We start from the raw sequence: 21,576 nt of genomic DNA on the forward strand, positions 1-21,576 counted from the left end.
TAACATAGATGGGAGAGGTCTCTATGAATAGGAATTCCTAAGTATTTGATACCCTGTGAGGGCCAGGCAAAGGGAAAGTTGGACTGGATGGAATCCTATATGGATTTGGGGAGGGAGACATCGAGGGCCTCAGACTTCGCTGCATTGATTTTAAAATTTGACCATGTAACAAAGTGATCTATTTCAGCCATAACAGCAGGGATGGATATATGTGATTGAGTGATATATACTAGGACATCATCAGCAAATAGAGAGCACTTGTACTCGGTGCCTCCCACCTCAATCCACCTAATATTGGGGTTATGGCGAATTGATGAGAGCAGGTGCTCCGTCACTAGGATGTATAAGAGAGGGGACAGAGGACATCCCTGCCTTGTCCCATTGGTGATTGTGAAAGGTGATGAAAATGTTCTGATGCGCCCCCTGGGCCTTGGGACACCCGGAGCCGGACCCTTTTTGGTGGATGCTGGTGGTTGTAGTCTTCGTGGCGGCGACCCGGTTCCGTGGCTCAGGGTGGTCAAACCAGTGGCGGAACTATTTATGTGGTTTTGATGTTTAAATGTCCGACTACGCCACCCGTGGATTGCGGTCAGAGTGAACCGCCGCTGCAGGGCAGACCGCTGAGGCTGGTGTTGTGGGTGCAGCAGAGCGTAGCATAACTCCCCACGGGAGGAGTATAGCCTCAGGGCAGTGTATGCGGAGGATGGGGGTGATGGTGCAGGGCAGCAGCAGTAACGACACGGAGTCAGTGATGCAGTCCAGGGCCTTTACTCACAGTTCTTATTATCCAGACCACGTCTGCAGGTAACGGCTGCCCACGTCGTACTGTGCTCACCAGGTGAGGGGCTCAGACAACTCCTAGATAACTTTGGAGCGCTTCACAGGACCCCCTTTGTGTGTCCTTTGTCTGGCCTTTCTTACCAACCCTTCTGTCCGGCTGCCTCGGGCCTCCTTTTGGTAAACTTGGCGCCAGTTTCCCTGACCCTATGTGGTGCCTTCCTAGCGGGTGTAGCGAGGGGCTGCGCCACATAAAATGTCACAGCCTCCGGTTTCTAGCTGAGGGTCGTTTCCTGCCTCCACTAGTTTCGGGGACCGGTCTCCCCCTTTGGCCTGACCCCTCCACGCAGGTGGATTCGGGCGTGCGGTGGCGACTCGCCCGTCCGCACCCCTGGGATCCCTTCATTCCTCGTTCCTGGAGCCTTCTCCGCTCCTCTTCCTTCCTTCTCCCTCTTCCAGGCCTGGGCCTCTGTTACTAGGCCCGCCTCCGGAGCAGAGCTCATGCAGAGCCCCTGCTCCCTGCCACTTCTGCTCAGACTTCTCTGCACTGAACTAAGATGGTGCCCACCTTTTATACTCCCTTCTCAATGCACCCAGGAACTGCTTCCTCCCTGCTCCTGCACTACAGGGTTCCCCTTCCTCAGTGTTCCCTCCCCCCACTCCAGCCAGGGACAGGGACTGTCGTGCCCATCTCAGAGGCATATTGGTCGCCCTGCCCCACGGCAATGTGGTGTAATGCATGCAGGTGTCGGGTCCTGATCCACACTCCATCCTTACCTGAGAGTGAGATATCACACCTCTGGGTGAGGTGCAATACCTCTGTAGCAACCGAGCCCTCAGGGTGCTACAGTTCCATTTATCTTCAGCCTAGGTGACGTATTGTGATACAGGGCCGTGATTTTGGCTATAAAAGGGTCCCCTAGACCCCTACCCCAAGCTTTTTAAGAGAATCATATATGGCGTGCCAGGAGACTCTATGGAATGCTTTCTCAGCATCCAACGAGAGTATCTAATTACAAATTTTTAACTGCATCTAGCCCAGGAAATACTTTGTGCCTAGTAGCAGTGTCTGCTAGTCAGCGGATTATCCCGGCTGTTAAGCAAGCTACACCACCTGTAGTTTAGACACTTAATTTTTTCAAAGGAAATGCTTCCGGACCATGGGATACTTAGTGAAGAGCATCAGGAGGCACCCCAAGGCATAGGGGCTGGGACTGGCAGTAGGATGCCTTGCGGTGGACAGCCGAGCTCGATCCTTATAAAAGCTTTTTAACTGCAGCAGCTTTAGTGGACGCTACTGGAGCTGGAATTACGCGGCTGCTGGCATGAGACTTGCCCTCCAATAGATCCTTGTAAATGGATTTAAAGTGTATTCATTCAAATTAGAGAGACAATTTAAATTAAAAAGCTTAGAGCTGCCTCCACCACAGGGTTGCTCGCTCGACCCACCAGCGGACAGGCACCAGTATTGGGAGAGGGGGGCTGGCCATCAGGGTTCACTGCGGCTCTGGCACAAACCCGGCGACACGGAGGTGGCACAGGCAGGAGCGAACTGGCCGTGTCGGCTTCTCACTTTTTGGATTTTAGAAGGGCATGACATGCCTATATCTGTGTCTCCCCCTCCTTTTACTCCTCCACCTCTTTTATTTTCGCATGACTATATGTACTTGTCACTTTTCCATGTGTTAGTTATGTCTTCTGAGCAGTTTGTCAGCTTTTGGACACCTTTGAAGGTGTTTTCTATGTGTTTTTGTTTGCCTGCCATTGGTTTTAACGGTGTTCGAAGGTGTTCGACGAACAGTTCGACGAACAGTTCGGCGAACACACGGGTGTTCGACGAACCGAACCGAACTCGAACACTACGGGGGTGGCTCAACACTAGCCATGATCCATACCAAACTATTATTCAGACAAATTCTCGTCCACATGTCCACGTCTGTATACTCCGGAATGTGGACTCCACAAACGTTCTTGAGAAGTCGGGTCATCTGGAAATAAATTCCAGGACTTGATCACTCACATACCAAACTATTATTCAGACAAATTCTCGTCCACATGTCCACGTCTGTATACTCCGGAATGTGGACTCCACAAACGTTCTTGAGAAGTCGGGTCATCTGGAAATAAATTCCAGAACTTGATTACTCACATACCAAACTATTATTCAGACAAATTCTCGTCCACATGCCCACGTCTGTATACTCCGGAATGTGGACCCCACAAACGTTCTTGAGAAGTCAGGTCATCTGACAATTAATTCCAGGACTTGATCACTCACATAAACATTTGTGACCATTTATCTCAGTTTGACTGTTTTTACGACTAGGTCTTGCTACACAAAACTCCTGTTTCCATTTATATTACATATATATTTATGTTGGTGATACGGGCATGATCATTTTATTGGAGGATCTTTAATAATGAGGCTGTTCTGTACTTATACACTATGGACTTTACTGCATGGTTCTTTCAGGATTGTGTAGGGGATTGGTTGTTTTGTGCACATAGCGGTTCCTACCTCGGCGGACGGGAGCCTGCTCTGGTCTACCACGTCTATTGGCACATTCGTCCCTCATATAGGGATTGATGGAGCTAAACGGAAGTTGTACGACCAGTTTCTGAAAGTCTCCGTCATTCCAGCCCTGCTGGTATTCTTTCATCTTTGGAACAAACTCAGGTTGGCCAACATAGTCGGCTGCATTTTCCTCCACATTTTGCCCTTTACTCCAGTACAGTTTATTCTTCCTGCTACAATATACGCAATTGCAGGACAACTTTTTTGTTAACAAAACCAAGTTTTATAATCAGCATATGTACTTTAGGGGCATGAGTCCCTCTGTGAGTAATAATTCCTAGAAGGATTTTCTTGTTTGCTCAATGTCTCTGTGAGCTTTGTATGGATCCTGAAATTCCATCAATTTTACCCTAAAGGCCAAATGGTGCGCCATCTATTATTATAGGCACAGCCCTGCGTCCAGTATTCACATTGGTGCCATATTGGATGTATTGTTGAACTCTGAAAATCTAGTGCAATAAAATTTGAGGTGTGTTCCTTAGAATGTACAAAAAAAGATTCATAAAAGAGAAATTGAAAAAAATGCAAATTTTAAATTTACAAACTTGTGTTGCATCAGCTGCATAAAAAATTGCATCAGACTACACACTACCTCCCTAGATAAATACATTACAGGGTATAATTTACAAAAAAAAGACATTTATGGGGGATTTCTTTTGCTCTTGAATCAAACAGGCTCTGCAAATATGAGAATCTATTCTAAATAGAGCCAAATTTGTATTCCAAAATTCTCATTGTGCCCCTTCCATTCCGAGCGTCTGCCATTTGTCCAAACAGAATATTTTGACTACAAGTGGGATATCCCCGCGCTCTTAAGAAAGTGGATAACAAATTGTGGGGTCAACTTTTTGGTGTTATCTCTTGCAAAAGTGAGAAATTTGGGGTTAAAGCAATATTTTTGTGAAAAAAATGAACTTTTTCAATATGACAACCTAATGTTATCAAATTCTTTGTTGTACCTGTGGGTTCAAAATGCTCACTACACCCCTGAACAAAATCCTTGAGGGGTGTAATTTCAAAAATGGGGTCAATTGTAGGGGGTTTCCGCTGTATAGGCACCTTAGGGGCCCTGTAAATGGGACACGGTGCCCACCGCCTCTTTCAGCCAAATTTGCATTCTAAAAATTCAAAAATTGCTCTTTCTGCTTCGAGCTCTGCTGTTTGTCCAGACAGAACTTTTTGACTACATGTGAGGTATTGTCACGCTCGTAAGGATGTGGGTAACAAACTGTGGGGTCCACTTTTTGGTGTTACATCTTGAAAAAGTGAGAAATTTGGGGCTAAATCAAGATTTTTGTGAAAAAAATTTCAATATGATGACCTAATGTCATCAAATTCTGTGTAGTACCTGTGGGTTCAAAATGCTCGCTATACCCCTGAATAAAATCCTTGAGGGTGCAGTTTACAAAATGGGGTCACTTGTGGGGTTTTCCACTGTTTAGACACATCAGGGGCTCTCCAAACACGACATGGTGTCCGATCTCGATTACAGCCAATTTTGCATTCAAAAAGTCAAACGGTGATCCTTCCCTTCCGAGCCCTGCTGTGCGTCCAAAAAAGAGTTTTCCCCCACATATGGGATATCGGCGTACTCAGGAGGAATTGCATAACAAATTTTCCGTCCATTTTCTCTTGTTACCCTTGTGAAAATAAAAATTTTGGGGTCTGAAGTAACATTTTTGTGAAAAAAGTTAAATGTTAATTTTTTCCTCCTACGTTGCTTCAGTTCATATTAAGCACTTAAAGGGTTAATAAACTTCTTGAATGTGGTTTTGAGCAACTTGAGGGGTGTAGTTTTTAGAATGGTGTCACTTTTGGTATCTTGTGTCATATAGACCCCTCAAAGCCACTTCTAATGTGATGTGGTCCCTAAAAAAAATGGTTTTGTAAATTGTGTTGGAAAAATGAGAAATCGCTCGTCAAGTTTTAACCCTTCTAACTTCCTAACAAAAAAAAAATAATGTTTCAAGAAAAAATCTGATGTAAAGTAGACATGTTGGAAATGTTATTTATTAACTATTTTGTGTGACATAACTCTCTGATTTAATGGCATAAAAATTAAAATTTTGAAAATTGTGAAATTTTCCACATTTTTGCCAAATTTCCAATTTTTCACAAATAAACACAAGTGATATCAAACAAATTTTACAATTATCATGAATTACAATATGTCATGAAAAAATATTCTCAGAATCAGTAGGATCCATTGAAGCGTTCCAGAGTTATTATCTCATAAAGTGACAGTGGTCAGAATTGTAAAATTTGGCCTGGTCATTTAAGGTCAAAATTGGTTCCGTCACTAATAGGCTAATGGACTAATGGAAAGATATATATATATATATATATATATATATATATATATATATATTTATTTTTTTTTATATTGTTTTTTTCTTAGCTTATTATTTAGATTATTTTACATGAATTTACTTTTTTTATTAGGTTTTGCATTTTAGATCCATTTCCTAAAGTAAATCTCCCTCTCACGCTATCTTCATAGCTTATAGTGAGGAGCTTGGTATGGACATCACCAGTCTGGCAAGATAACTTCTCCCCTTTTTCTGCTCTGTGCCAACTGTATACACTTTTTCCTTTTCCTAAGGCCGCGTTCACATGTTCAGTATTTGGTCAATATTTTAAATCCGTATTTGAAGCCGAAGCCAAAATACCTGTGTAAAATACTGACCAAATAATGAACGTGTGAACGTGGCCTAAGACAGTGGAATAGACCTGTTGATGATGATGACAATCAATTTCACAATATACAATATTTCATACTTTGTGGCAATATTGATACACATGACACCTTCAAAAATGTAAAACTTTTTTTGTGAAATATTGAATATTGATAAAATGAAGCAATTTCTTACAATAGTGCATTTTGTTTTATTTAAACAGTGTACCTTCTTCATTTGCTGCTGCTCCACTGATTCCAGAACAGTTTTTCTTTTTCCTCTGCGCCACTCCATTTCAAAGTTATGCCCCTCAGTAATAATGATGGAAATATTCCCTTCAACTAACTGGGCGTGTACCACATAACTTTTCTTTGGGCGTGGCCATGCTTTGATTGGCCAGCAAGAGAGGAAGTCTTGTAGTATACGACCAGTAGGTTGAAGGGAAAATTTACATCATTATTATCAGGGGGCATAACTTTGGAACGGAGGGGAACAAAAGAAAAAGAAAACCTGTTCCAGAATCAGTGAAGCAGTGGCAATTGGAGGAGGTACTAATTTAGCTGAAAAAAATCCAATGAAAAATATCCTTTAAATCAAATCGTAAATTCATATCTATAGAAATTTCATTTCCTCAGGGCACAGATCATTTGGATGAATTGTTACAGGATAATTAGTGTTCTATATTCTATTTCTTTTTCTTCCCAGGTTTCCAGACACATTCAGGTCCTTTAAATCCCTTAGAGAATCATTTCCAGAGGTGTCTGGATACTGCTATTGTGCTGACGCCCTGGGACGTGAACTTAAAGGGACTGGTGAGTTGAAGGACAGGGACCCTCTTGTCTGTGACCCCTCTCTTCTTTAGTGCTACAGTCTATTGCCAATATTTTCCTAGGTTGTCGGACATACGTCATAAGAAAATGGCTCTTACCTATGTGCTGTAGCTCAGGAAGAGGGGGAGGGAGAAGGTGAACTGTCCCATCACCTATTGTTAAAAGTGTATTCCTGTTTCCTGAGCCGTCAGCTTTGTAATACGTTATACTCCTGATCTGTGATAATAACAGCTGACCACCCCTGTGTGTCTATCCATGTATCTCTCCCATACATCTGACTCTTCTTTTCCGATGAGACTTGTCTTCTCCAATGAGCTGGAGCATGATACCGCCATATACTTCTGTTCTTCCAGGTTTAGAGATGCTCCTGGATGAAATCTATGACACCTTATTTTCAGGACTTCCGCCTTCACGGTCATTCCCCGAAACCGCCATCTATCGTATGCTGCAGAGACGATTTCTGGGTGTTCAGCTCATCACTTCTGGCAGATTCAGGTGTAAGTCATAGATCTGAGGATGATTGTAAGATTTAGGATGGTTTTATATAGTGCTGCTGTGTGCATTCACCCATGATGCATGCTGGTATAACCTGGGCATTTCCTGTATATAATTATATATGTACAGCTGGTATAACCTGGACATTTCCTGTATATAATTATATATGTACAGCTGATATAACCTGGGCATTTTCTGTATATAACTATATGTACAGCTGGTATAACCTGGGTATCTCCTGTATATAATTATATATACCACGACAGGTGGTGAGTTCTCCTTCAATGGACGTCTTCAAACAGAGGCTGGACAGACATCTGTCTGAGATGATTTAGTGAATCCTGCTTTCAGCAGGGGGTTGGACCAGATGACCCAGGAGGTCCCCTCCAACTCTAACATTCTATGATTCTATATGTGAAGCTGGTATAACCTGGGTATCTCCTGTATATATTATATATGTGCAGCTGGTATAACCTGGGTATCTCCTGTGTATAATTATATATCTGCAGCTGGTATAACCTGGGTATCTTCTGTATATAATTATATGTGTACAGCTGGTATAACCTGGGCATTTCCTGTATGTAATTATATATGTACCGCTGGTATAACCTGGGCATCTCCTGTATATAATTATATATGTACAGCTGGTATAACCTGGGTATCTCCTGTATATAATTATTCATGTACAGCTGGCATAACCTGGGCATCACCTGTATATAATAATATATGTACAGCTGGTATAACCTGGGTATATTCTGTATATAATTATATATGTACAGCTGGTATAACCTGGGTATCTTCTGTATATAATTATACATGTACAGCTGGTATAACCTGGGTATCTCCTGTATATAATTATTCATGTACAGCTGGCATAACCTGGGCATCACCTGTATATAATTATATATGTACAGCTGGTATAACCTGGGTATATTCTGTATATAATTATATATGTACAGCTGGTATAACCTGGGTATCTTCTGTATATAATTATACATGTACAGCTGGTATAACCTGGGTATATTCTGTATATAATTATATATGTACATCTGGTATAACCTGGGTATATTCTGTATATAATTATATATGTACAGCTGGTATAACCTGGGTATATTCTGTATATAATTATATATATATATATATATATATATATATATATATATATATATATATATATATATATATACAGCTGGTATAGCCTGGGCATCTCCTGTATATAATTATATATGTACATCTGGTATAACCTGGGTATATTCTGTATATAATTATATATGTACATCTGGTATAGCCTGGGTATATTCTGTATATAATTATATATGTACAGCTGGTATAACCTGGGTATATTCTGTATATAATTATATATATATACAGCTGGTATAGCCTGGGCATCTCCTGTATATAATTATATATGTACATCTGGTATAGCCTGGGTATATTCTGTATATAATTATATATGTACAGCTGGTATAACCTGGGTATATTCTGTATATAATTATATATATATACAGCTGGTATAACCTGGGTATATTCTGTATATAATTATATATATATACAGCTGGTATAGCCTGGGCATCTCCTGTATATAATTATATATGTACATCTGGTATAACCTGGGTATATTCTGTATATAATTATATATGTACAGCTGGTATAACCTGGGCATCTCCTGAATATAATTATATAAGTTCCTGCGTATTATTATATATGTTTGTCTCTGATTTTCTTATAGGTCCGTCAGCTTGTGAAGTCCAGCACTTTACATCTGCAGAGATGGGGAATGTCCACATACCATCTTGTGAAGATGATGGGAGTTATAAGTCTGTGCAATGCCAAGAAGGGGGCCAGTGTTGGTGTGTGGATTATAAGGGTCAGGAAAAATCTGGAACACGGGTCATGGGAGAAACCCCAAAGTGCGGTAAGAACCATCTTCAGCAAGTGTTTAATTATGTGACAGTGCCCCCACAGGTGAATTGAAGGTTTTTCATTGTTCCAATTGAAATTGATAGGCTGTCTGTGTAATGTGTGGATCTGGTGGGACCTCCAGAGAAATGCTCTTTGTACCTACTGCAGATAATTGATGGAGAGCTCAAAAGTGAGGTTTCTCCTATTTTGAAAAGTATGGGAATTCTAAAGGGTCATATCATAATTCAATCTTTTGAAGGAACTGATAGAAAGCAGCCATTGCCCTAGAGATCAGGGAGTGACAGGAGCTGTGCAGAGTGGTACTTTGCTTCCTTATCCAGACCTCCGGCAGCTGACTATTCATTCATAATGAGATGGCTTTACTAACTTGTCCCAGTCTACACAGCAAAGCTTCTTTATGTTAGATTATTGTGTCTACTTCAGTGGGCAGTGTGCAGACTGGAATATTCCATGATTTGTTTTTTGGGATAGTCAAATAAAAAAATGTAAGGACGCCGCCTCCTCTTAAAAAATATTATGTACTATCCTGCCTTGATATTGATACAACTGACGTCACTGCTTTCTGGGTCTTCTATCCTTGGATTACGATATCGGAGAGAATGAGACACAGGACAGGATGTATGTGTCAAACAAGTTCTAACTTTATTACAAAGCATAGGGTTTATATACACCCTGAAGGCAGGAAACGGATTTACCATATATGGTCCGATTATGCAATTTAGCAAACAAAGACTGATTTCTATTCTCGTGCTTGTGTTGAAACATTTCATCGGACACATTTGATTAGACACATTTAATCAGATACATTCTGATGGCTAGCAAGGACACGTTGGTCTCTATTGATACAAGGAAGGAACATTTAGCTGGTGTTGTTTTGACCTAAAGTAACTGTCAGACTTATATAGCATAGATGGGGCCTTTAAACTTGAGGGACCTCATCTTCTGCTATAACACAACCATTACTTATCCAGGCCTCCATCAGTACATTACATCTGACTATATAATCATAATAAGATGGCTGTGCTTACTCTGTCACAGTCTACACAGCAAAGCTTATTTACATTCGCTTATTGTGTCCGCATCAATGGACAGTGTGAAAACTTTAATATTTCAGGATTTGTTAATTATATATAGCCAAATATAACATTTAAGAACATGCCTCCTCTTAAGAATATTATATACTAACTTGCCTTGATATTGATACTATCATTTCTTATTCAGGCCTCCAGTAGTACAATAGAGCTAACTCTCTAATCATAATAAGATGGCTCTGCTGATCCTTTCTCAGTCTACACAGCAAAGCTTATTTAAGTTAGCTCATTATATCTGCTCCAGGGGCCTATGTAAAAACTGGAATATTTCAGGGTTAGTTATGGATAGTCAAATAAGAAAAACACTGTCTCCTCCAAAAAAGAGGAAAAATTATTTGAGAAATATTTTTTTTTATTATTATGATCTCTTTTTTTTTTCCTTTATGTCTGCAGATAATTTTGATGACTGTCCAACCAGAAGGAGACGAGCACTTTCTACTCTGTTTTATGGACCCGTAGGTCACTTTAGTCAACAGAGTTTATTCTTCACTCAAGAAGAAGAATCAGGAGCAAAAATCAGCTCAAAATTCTGTCCATCCTATTTGGTGGAGACATTTCTGAATTCCGGTCTTCTGGCTGGAGTTGGTCAAGCCGCAAAAGATTCGAGGATTCAGCTCAGAACCTTCCTTGGAGATGCAATTCTTGGGCTTTTCTCTTCCAAAACCCAAGTAGAATTTGCTCTACATTTCGCTTCTAACCCTATAGCTTTTCAGCAAACCCTTTTTGGGGGCAAATTTCTAAAAAATTTGGGTTCATTTAACTTCACTAGTGCTGTTGGCACTAACAGCAAATTCAGTTTTACTGATTTTTTCCAACAGATTGGCTTAACAGGATCGTACAGTGGAGGGAACTTCAAAGAACTTGCAAAATTATTTTCCCCGGATGAAGATTCTTACTTGACGAAAGATTCATCAAATTCATCAAAACCAGACTTTAACCTGAACCAGCCAATACTGGCTAGTTTTGGGCGTAAGGTGAATCTACGAGAAAATCGCAATCATCTTCAATTCCTTCAGTCCATCTTGGAACAAAAAGAATTTTCAACATTTCTCCGAGATGTGGTTTCTATTCCATTGAATGTTGCGAAAGACATTTCAGAAGCTGTGAAGATACTGGTGGAGTCCGAAGCTTGTGAGCAGAAACCGGACGGGGTATTTGTGCCAACATGTACTAATGATGGTAGATATAAAGAAGTTCAGTGCAGTGGGTCTGAATGCTGGTGTGTTGATGAACAAGGTCAAGAAATTCAAGGAACAAGGACAACGGGTCAACAGCCAACATGCTCCTCAAAGTGTTTGCAGGAACGGAAGGCTCAAATAGCTTTCCAGAGAAGCCAACCTGCGGGTTCAGATGTGTATATTCCAGCTTGTGATAAAAAAGGGAATTATTTGTCTGTGCAGTGTGATGGCAGACACTGTTTTTGTGTTGACTTGGAGGGAAAGAATATTCCGGGAACTCAAAAATTATCTGGAGAAAATATTCAATGTAAGTTTCTCTATTCATCACATATGAACTCATTTGCCATAGGCACCGCTTGCCCCACCTAGATCTTTTTGTGTTCCTACACACAAAAAAAGTGCCTCTTATAGGGTGCCTTAGTGTTCCCACACATTTTAATACCTCTTTTATTATTATCATCATGGCCTTTTATGGAATCCACGCAGTATTGCACCCCAAAGATGCCCCTGTACACATTAATGCCCCAGTTGCACACTAACACACACAGTATCAAGCCTCCACAATGACCCTCATACAGTGTGATGCCCCCACAGTACTTCACCCACACAGAGTGATGTCCCCACAGCCCCCTCACACATTATGTTGACCCTAATGTCCCCTCATACAGTATGATGCCCCTTTTTTCCTACTACACAGTATGATGCCCCTTCTTTACCACACACACACAGTAAAATTCTGCCAGTGTCCCCCCCACACAGTATGATGCCCTCGGTGTTCTCACAACACAGTATGAGGCCCCCAGCATTACCCCCACACAGTATGATGCCCCAGTGTCCCTCCAGCACAGTATGATTCCCATACTGTCTCCTAACACAGTTTGATTCCCCCAATGTCTCCCAACACAGTATGATTTCCCCAGTGTTTGCCAAGCATTTCCCCCACACACTATGATGCCCCCTATTTGATACTTTAATAATGAATTCTGAGATAATAGCAGAAGGTCCCCTACTTCAGGATCCTCATTTCTAGGCCACATTAGAAAGCGTTTCCATAGGGCATTTCTCTCTCTGGAAAACTTGTCGTGCATTACACAAGAATCCATTCATTTAAATGGACAGATGTGTAATGTCAAATTGCCCTCTGGGGGTGCTGCAGGGAGATTGAACACTTGGTACCAGGTTTCACCATAGATAAAACTGATTACGGGCGAGTTCCAGCAGGGGGACAATTTGTAGTTAAGTTACTGTCAAGAGAAAATTTGAAAAAGTAGAGATTGTCCAAAGCGGAGATTACTTTTAACAGTATTTAAAGTATAAGGGCAAAAATCGATGTTACAATGATCTGTTTTCTATTTTAGGTCCAAGTTCTTGTCAGCTGGCTGGCAGTGATGCCTTTCTACAGGCCACAAGGTCATTGTTATCTGTGCCCACCCCACTGCTTGATCCTTTACAAGTTTATGTCCCCCAGTGCTCCTCTGAAGGAGAATGGAGGGCCATTCAATGCAGCGGTCCTACGGAGCAAGCCTTTGAATTATACGAGAGGTGGACAAAACAGACGGGAATTGTCTCATTCTCCGACACCCTGAAAGTCATACTGAAATATAGGGAGTCTTTATCGCAAAGGTTTTCTGACTTTGTGAAGACCCTTTATGACAATGGGCATCAGAATGTCTTCCCTGCTTTCTCCCAATATTCCCTCTTTAGTGATGTGCCACAGGAGAGCTTGGAAGGCAATGTGACCATGTTATTATCTGATAACATACTGCTCAATCCTTACATCATTTGGAGACTGATGAGTGGAAGCCTCACCTATTATCCAGGGTCATATAGTGATTTTTACACCCCCCCTGGACACAAGGACTCGCGTAGCTGTTGGTGCATCAATATGGATGGAGATAAGCTTGAAGGAACGGAAAAACCCCCAAACATGATTCCAAAATGTAAGTTCAAATAACAAGACAGATCCACTGTGAATATCAGTGGTCATGTTGTCAGTTATAGCCTAACATTGTGGTTTAGTTAGTTTGAGAGATGTTTCGACCTAGGTGGAAAGACCAAAGGGACCACTGAAGAACTGGAGCTTTGAAGACTTCTCTATATTTTGTCTTGTCTTGACCCTCTGAAATTTAAAAAACTTTTTAAGTTCTAGCGTGAATGTAGTAATGGTCAGGAATATCATTTTAGAAGCCTTTGTTGTCAAGAATGGATTTCCCAAAAAGATGATGACCCAAGATATCAACAACCAAGCTGAAGTTCTTCAGTGGTCTTGTCATTCCCCAGTAGTCTTGTCTTTCCTCCAGTGGCCCAGTGAACTGAACAACTTGGTATAGAGTCAACCTCTCACCAATTAAAAAATACTCTTCAAGCCACTTGACTTCACTGATTAAGGAAAGAACATGGTCTTTCGGGACCCAAGTGCTTTAAGTCGACTATTTTTACCAAAGGTTTAGCAAGACATGCTATTACCTTCTTCATGGAAATGCAGCATTATTTGCCTTCTACATTGGGCCTCTATACCCGTTCTTTTTATCCAAAATTTTGCCAAACCCATATTCACTGAGGCAAAAGCAAGGCTTCTTGATGGAAGGGTAATAGCTTTTTGTTGTATGTTACGCAGTAACAGCTCTAAGATAAAATTTGTGTAAATTAGGTTGAAGCATTGCACAATTAAGTAAAAAATACCTTTTAACCTGTTTTTGATTTTTGTATGTTTTGTTTTTGACATTTATATGTTTTTATTAGGCCCTGGGTCTTGTGAAATTGCAAAACTGAAAACCTTACAATTCCTGAAAGACGCCAGAAGCATCATCGATGGGTCAAATTCTTCCACTTTTCCTTTGGCCTACGCCTTCTTAGCAGCCAATGGCCTCCGACTATTGGAGAAGGATCTGCTGTTCAGTCCGGATCAGAAATCAGGGATCGTGTTATCGGAGAAGTTCTTGAGTAGAGACCTCTATGGTCTAAAGCTGGCTGCCTTTTCCAGTACGTGTTACATGCTTTATTTATATATTTCACATATTATTCACGAAGACCATGACCGTATAGGCCTAATTACCAGTGTTGCAGACCTAAAAAGCTGATATGGGGCCGACCTTTAACAAGGCCCAGGTTTATTGATAAAGAAACCAATGTTGATGATGGGGTGGTAGAAAATTAAATGCAGATCACTATTAGACCAAGGAGACGAAACAGTGGAGACCAATGGAATGACAAGATTTTCGGGTTAGAGCAGAGTGGGGGTTCATTATGTGTTGGTTCGGGGCCTCTGCATGGCTTCTATTTGACCACATCTTCAATATTGTTCAAGTTTGGTTCTGGGATTTCGTAGGTGCTTCCCATTGTACCCACAATATACACAACCATACCTCTGCCAGGACTGCCAGGGTCAGAGATAACTCTCATCTTTGCAGTTAGCATCACTTTAGATACTATATCTTTCAGCCCATCAGCTCCTCATAAATAAATTGCAGCGTTCTAAATTTTTTATTACGGCAGCCATGGGGCTAACATTGACCCCATCGGTTTGCCATCGCTATCTGCCTATTGGGCCTCATAGCTTGCCCATAACGATAACACTGACAGATAATATTTCTAAGTATTCCAAAGTGTTATATCAAATGATAATAGTTTCAAGTTCCCTATTGGAGCAAAAGAAAAAGTTTCCTCCCAAAAATATTAAGATTTTTTTCATTTAAAATTATCTTACTGGTTACAAATAGTAAAAGTAAAACAGATATTGCACCAATGTAATCATAATGACCCTTAGACATAAAATATTATTTATGTAGCACAGTATGTTGTTAAATAATAAAAAATAGTGATGCATTTGCAGATTTTTTTCCCCCAAAATATTCAATAAACATACAATATAAATGTCCTCCTAAGAGGTGCTAATAAAAGTTATATCCCAATCTGCAAGAAACGAGCCCACATATGGATATGTCAATAAGAATAAAATCATTTGCGTAAAACATGTCTTTTATTGTGCAAAAGAATTAAAAGCTATAGGATATACGATGTGTATTTATTTGGTGTCACCGAATTTGTAATGTCCCGCATTAAGAAGAACTTTATTTATACCAAATGGTACGCAGTGAAAAAAAAAAGTAATTACACTGCCTTTTGTATTCACCCCAACCCTCCAAGAAAAAGTAATCAAAGTTGATCAAATGAAATTTGCTACAAAATAACGACAATAAAAAAACTACAACTCATCACCAAAAAAAGCCCTTATAAGGGTACGTTGATTGAAAAACATTTGGAAAGTAAAAAAAAGTTATAGCTCTTGGAGTAAAGTATTAAAAAAAAAAAAAAAAAAAAATGCCTGGTCCTTTAGGCTAAAAAAAAACAAGTCCTTAAGAGATTAAAATGTGGGACTTATATTGTGTTCCTTGGGGCGGGGGCACCAGATGTTGCAGAGGGGCCAGCTGGGGTAGGTTTCGGGTCTCGGCAGGTTCTAGGATGGCTAAGGTGCAGTTCGCTCAACTTGATGTCTACTAGAGGATACATAGTCCAAGTAATTCTCCACTGAAGGAGGGACCTTCATGGGTTGGCTCCTCGTGGTGACAAGTATTTAATTACTCACGGTTTTGGGGCTACAGTTCCAGGGATAGGGTAGGCAAAGCTCATTTTTTTTAGCAGTCACGTAGCAATGACTCCCGCACAAGAAGTGCAAAGAGACCAGTAATGCAACAGAGCCCTTGTTCAGCCTTATATTCCCAGTCTTTATGTGTTTCAGTAATGTTTTTCTTTTTCTTCATCTATTCAGCCCTTCAGTTTTTCCAGGAAATTGCCAACATTTCTAGAGAGACCACCCAGTTGTCATACAAACCATACAGACCTCAGTGTGACAGACTTGGAAACTGGGACCCCATTCAGTTTTATCAGGGTACAGGTGAGGTGTAATAGTTTATGGTATTCTCTGTGTGGCTTTTTAATAATTTTGTTTCAACATAAAGTTTTGTTCATGAACCAAAACTTTGTGCCAGATTCATGCCAATCGGTAATTCTCAGCTGCCTGGTAGTCTATGGTCTTATAAGCCACTTTCCTTCCTATGCAATCAACAGGGCCCAAAGAGGCACCTAAAGCAAAACACTGACCTGGAGGCATTCATTGAGCTGGTGACACCATAGATCTGTTACATGGACGGGGTACTCTATGATAACATGAAAAGTTGTGTGGAGTAGACCATAAGGCATGAACCACAAAAGACAGATGAGAAAGGGAGAATCATTTTACCCCTCTTCTATAACATAAAATCTCAATAATATCTCTACAGATAGCAGAAATAATTACCAACTGACTTGACATTTTGGAGAATCCGTGGAAATTTTTTTTTTACATTTCGTTCATCTCTTCTTTAGGTCACTATTGGTGTGTTGATGCTGAAGGTGGCTACATTCCTGGATCCCTTGTGACGAGAACCTTGGGACCTCCGCAGTGTGAGACTTTGTGTTTTTATGACTATAGAACTCATAGGGTCAGCCAAGTGTGCTGCTATGGGTCCTGGACAGCGGAAGCTTCCAACCTTATTCTCATAGGCAGTGTGGGCCTTCGCAGGTCTCCAAAGGTCCACAAAAGGCTGTAAAGGTCTCCAAAGGTCTAAGAGTGCTGCTGTGGGTCCAGGGTGGAGGAAGCTTCCAACTTCATCCTCATGGGCAATGTGCACCTTTGCAGGTTTCCAAAGGTCCACAAAAGTCTCTAAAGTTCCAAGAGTGCTGCTGTGGGTCCAGGGTGGAGGAAGCTTACAACTTCATTCTCATGGGAAGTGTTGACCTTTGCAGATCTCCAAAAGTCCATAAGGGTCTCATAAGGTCCAAGAGTGCTTCAATGGGTCTAGGAAAGAGGAAGCTTCCAACTTCATTCTCATTGGCAGTGTGGACCTTCGCATGTCTCCAAAGGTCCACAAGAGTCTCCAAAGGTCCAAGAGTACTGCTGTAGGTCCAGGATGGAGAAAGCATTCAACTGCATACTCATGGGTAGTGTGGACTTTTGTAGGTATCAAAGCTCCACTGTATCACTCATATTTCCAAACAAAGACAGACAGGAGAAGCCACTAGGGTTTTCTATCCTTCAATGGTTGGATAAGATTACAGTGATAACATCGTGGGCCACAGCTTTTTGATTGCCGGCAAACAGCATGAAAGTTGATTTGCCAAGAAATTTCTCATGTCTACGCCTAGCCTAAGACAGGTCTGCATAATTTAGGAATATAATATGTGATTCTCTGTAGGTCGGACTTCCTGCCAACAAGCTCAGACGAACTCTTTGATCTCCAGCTGGATGCCCAAAAAATCTTCCATCATGAAGACTGACACATCTAATGTATTTATACCACGCTGTACAGAGGTAATGTACTACTACTTAATAATCATAACAATTACTCTATGTAATCATATGCAAAACCAGAACTGTACAGGTGATGTTGAGACTTCTCATCAATGACAAGAAGAATGAGTCCTTTGTTTTAATATCCAGGTGCACAGCCAGACAATGCCCCCTGCGAGTGAGTCACATGATGTGACTTTTGCACATTTCGAGTCCTGTTGTTACTTTGTTCCATTCTTTGGGTTCTTTGGTGACTACAGATGCGTCCTTACATGCAGAATATGTACAACTCAATGCCCTAGTGTCTCAATTTGACAGAATTTCTCAAATTAGGAAAAAAACATGTCTAGTCAATTCCACATAAACAAATTCCATTCATTTGGTGCATTTGGGCCATTTTTGTGATAGATGCCAAATACAGGTAATAAGAATTGAGTTCATGTGAAGTCCCATTGAGCCACAGTCTGTGTCACTATAATATAGACTCCAAGCTTCTTCGATACTGGTGTGGACATACTATAGAGGTCGACCATGCAGGTCTCTAGAATAGAGGGGCCACAGCCTTGGCTGGTTCAATCCCCTTTATACTCAGGGGGTGAGAACAATGGGGGACTCTCCTCTGTAGGTTAACTAGTGTCAAACCTTAGACCCTGTGTACTCTAATGGGGGTATTTTGTTCTTTATTGTGTCCTCAACTTCATACACACTTGTTCTTCTTTACTTTTTTTCTTGGTTTGTCAGATTTTAAGACTAGTAGGGTGAGATTACCAGTTTTAACCCCTTCCCATTGGTGCCATTTTTACTTTTTGCCCTTCTGTTTTTCTTTTTTTCCTTCTACATATCTGTATGAGATCTTGGGGTTTTTTTGTGGGACGAGTCGTAGTTTCAAATGATGCCATTCATTTTACCATTCGATGTACTGAAAAGCGGGAAAAAAATTTCAAGTTGGGCGAAATGGTGAAAAATAGCGATTCTATTATTTTTGGAGATTTTGTTTTCATGGTGTTCATTGTGTGATACCTAAGTTATAAGATTTTTTTAAGGGGCTAGATATGATGTTTTGATCACTTTTTATTGCGTCTTAAGAAGGTGCGATGGCCAAAAATGGCAATTGTAGCTTTTTTTTTTTATTTAGTTTTACCATATGATTTATTTAAGTTGATTTAACTTTTTATATGTTTTTATTTTCTTTATATATTTTTACAAATTTTTACTATTTTATTTACTATTTTTTTTATTTAATAAGGTTTTTATTTTTTTTAATTTTTTTATTTTGATTCATTTTTATTTCTCGATAGGGAAATTGAACTTTTGATCTCTAGACCTTTGATTTCAGCTTGGGCTTCACAGGAGCCTGGAGATTGCAACGACGCCCCCCCCCCCCCCACCCGATCCTCACAATCACATCATGGTGTGGGGGAGGGGGAGGGATGAAAGGCTTCAGAACTATAAATGTTGCTGTCAAAGATACCCATCGGCATTTGAATGGTTAAACAGTGGTGATCGGAGCTATCTCCAGTTTTATGAATCTTCTCTTATTTTAGACTGGACAATATGTTACTTTGCAAAAATCGGAGACTGAGTCGTGGTGTGTGCATCCGATAAGTGGCAAAGTTGTCCTAAAAGATTTTGGTGGCTCGGAGAATGTCACATGTAAGTAGATTTGTTACGATAACCTAATGGCTGACACTTCTATGATGCAGCTCCGGATGTGATTGGAGTATGATATCCTTGACAGGTCCAGATCTCTGCACCATCAGTAAATCTGAAGGCAGTTTTCTAGGTGATCAGGTCATTGCCTCGTGTGAAGGTAACGGGAGCCGCGCTCGGGAGCAGTGCGATCCGAACAGGAATCAGTGTGTCTGTGTCTTCATACACGGCGAAGAAGCTGCAGGGACAGAAGTGACCATGGATGGAAAGCCAGGATCCATCTGTCAGGGTACGGAGGTGCTTCTGGGTATGCCTGAACGTCTTCACTTCATGTTGTCTTCATGGAGCGTACATATAAAATATGGCTAAAGAACACTACATTTCTGGTAAACTTTCAAGAGGACACATCAGAAAAAGCTATAGAAGATCCTGTACTGATCCTAACTTACATCCTGTATTATACTCCAGAGCTGCACTCACTATTCTGCTGATGCAGTCACTGTGTACATACATTACATTACTGATCCTGAGTTACATCCAGTATTATACTCCAGAGCTGCACTCACTATTCTGCTGGTGCAGTCACTGTGTACATACATTACATTACTAATCCTGTACTTATCCTGAGTTACATCCTGTATTATACTCCAGAGCTGCACTCACTATTCTGCTGGTGCAGTCACTGTGTACATACATTACATTACTAATCCTGTGCTGATCCTCAGTTACATCCTGTATTATACTCCAGAGCTGCACTCACTATTCTGCTGGTGCAGTCACTGTGTACATACATTACATTACTGATCCTGTACTGATCCTGAGTTACATCCTGTATTATACTCCAGATCTGCACTCACTATTCTGCTGGTGCAGTCACTGTGTACATACATTACATTACTGATCCTGAGTTACATCCAGTATTATACTCCAGAGCTGCACTCACTATTCTGCTGGTGGAGTCACTGTATACATACATTACATTACTGATCCTGTACTGATCCTGAGTTACATCCTGTATTATACTCCAGAGCTGCACTCACTATTCTGCTGGTGCAGTCACTGTGTACATACATTACATTACTGATCCTGTACTGATCCTGAGTTACATCCTGTATTATACTACAGAGCTGCACTCACTATTCTGCTGGTGCAGTCACTGTGTACATACATTACATTACTGATCCTGTACTGATCCTGAGTTACCTCCTGTATTATACTCCAGAGCTGCACTCACTATTCTGCTGGTGCAGTCACTGTGTACATACATTACATTACTGATCCTGAGTTACCTCCTGTATTATACTCCAGAGCTGCACTCACTATTCTGCTGGTGCAGTCACTGTGTACATACATTACATTACTGATCCTGAGTTACATCCAGTATTATACTCCAGAGCTGCACTCACTATTCTGCTGGTGCAGTCACTGTGTACATACATTACATTACTGATCCTGAGTTACATCCTGTATTATACTCCAGAGCTGCACTCACTATTCTGCTGATGCAGTCACTGTGTACATACATTACATTACTGATCCTGAGTTACATCCTGCATTATACTCCAGAGCTGCACTCACTATTCTGCTGGTGCAGTCACTGTGTACATACATTACATTACTGATCCTGTACTGATCCTGAGTTACATCCTGTATTATACTCCAGAGCTGCACTCACTATTCTGCTGGTGGAGTCACTGTGTACATACATTACATTACTGATCCTGTACTGATCCTGAGTTACATCCTGTATTATACTCCAGAGCTGCACTCACTATTCTGCTGGTGCAGTCACTGTGTACATACATTACATTACTGATCCTGAGTTACCTCCTGTATTATACTCCAGAGCAGCACTCACTATTCCGCTGGTGCAGTCAGGGCCGGCTCCAGGTTTTTCTGGGCCCCGGGCGAAAGAGTCTCAGTGGGCCCTTTTAACACATACCACGATTCATGATGCAGAGATACAGCGGAGAAATATATATATATATATATATATATATATATATATATATATATAGTACAATGCAAAGATTTCACTTCTTACATTACATGAG

At 40.8% G+C, this 21,576-nt stretch overlaps 1 protein-coding gene across 1 annotated transcript in view; it reads left to right on the forward strand.

The window, feature by feature from the left end:
* Positions 1-21,576, forward strand: part of TG (thyroglobulin) — a 389,754-nt gene that overhangs the window by 147,310 nt on the left and 220,868 nt on the right. The window contains exons 8-18 of the mRNA XM_073676983.1: positions 6,733-6,839; positions 7,211-7,354; positions 9,082-9,267; positions 10,760-11,851; positions 12,903-13,484; positions 14,287-14,526; positions 16,313-16,438; positions 16,909-16,986; positions 17,778-17,893; positions 19,417-19,525; positions 19,611-19,811. Of these exons, the coding sequence (XP_073533084.1) occupies positions 6,733-6,839; positions 7,211-7,354; positions 9,082-9,267; positions 10,760-11,851; positions 12,903-13,484; positions 14,287-14,526; positions 16,313-16,438; positions 16,909-16,986; positions 17,778-17,893; positions 19,417-19,525; positions 19,611-19,811 (2,981 nt within the window). The remainder of the gene's footprint in view (positions 1-6,732; positions 6,840-7,210; positions 7,355-9,081; positions 9,268-10,759; positions 11,852-12,902; positions 13,485-14,286; positions 14,527-16,312; positions 16,439-16,908; positions 16,987-17,777; positions 17,894-19,416; positions 19,526-19,610; positions 19,812-21,576) is intronic.

This window comes from Phyllobates terribilis, unplaced genomic scaffold, assembly GCF_046119375.1.
Source record: "Phyllobates terribilis strain yellow unplaced genomic scaffold, ASM4611937v1 Scaffold_4__5_contigs__length_816908805, whole genome shotgun sequence".
NCBI lineage: Eukaryota > Metazoa > Chordata > Amphibia > Anura > Dendrobatidae > Phyllobates > Phyllobates terribilis.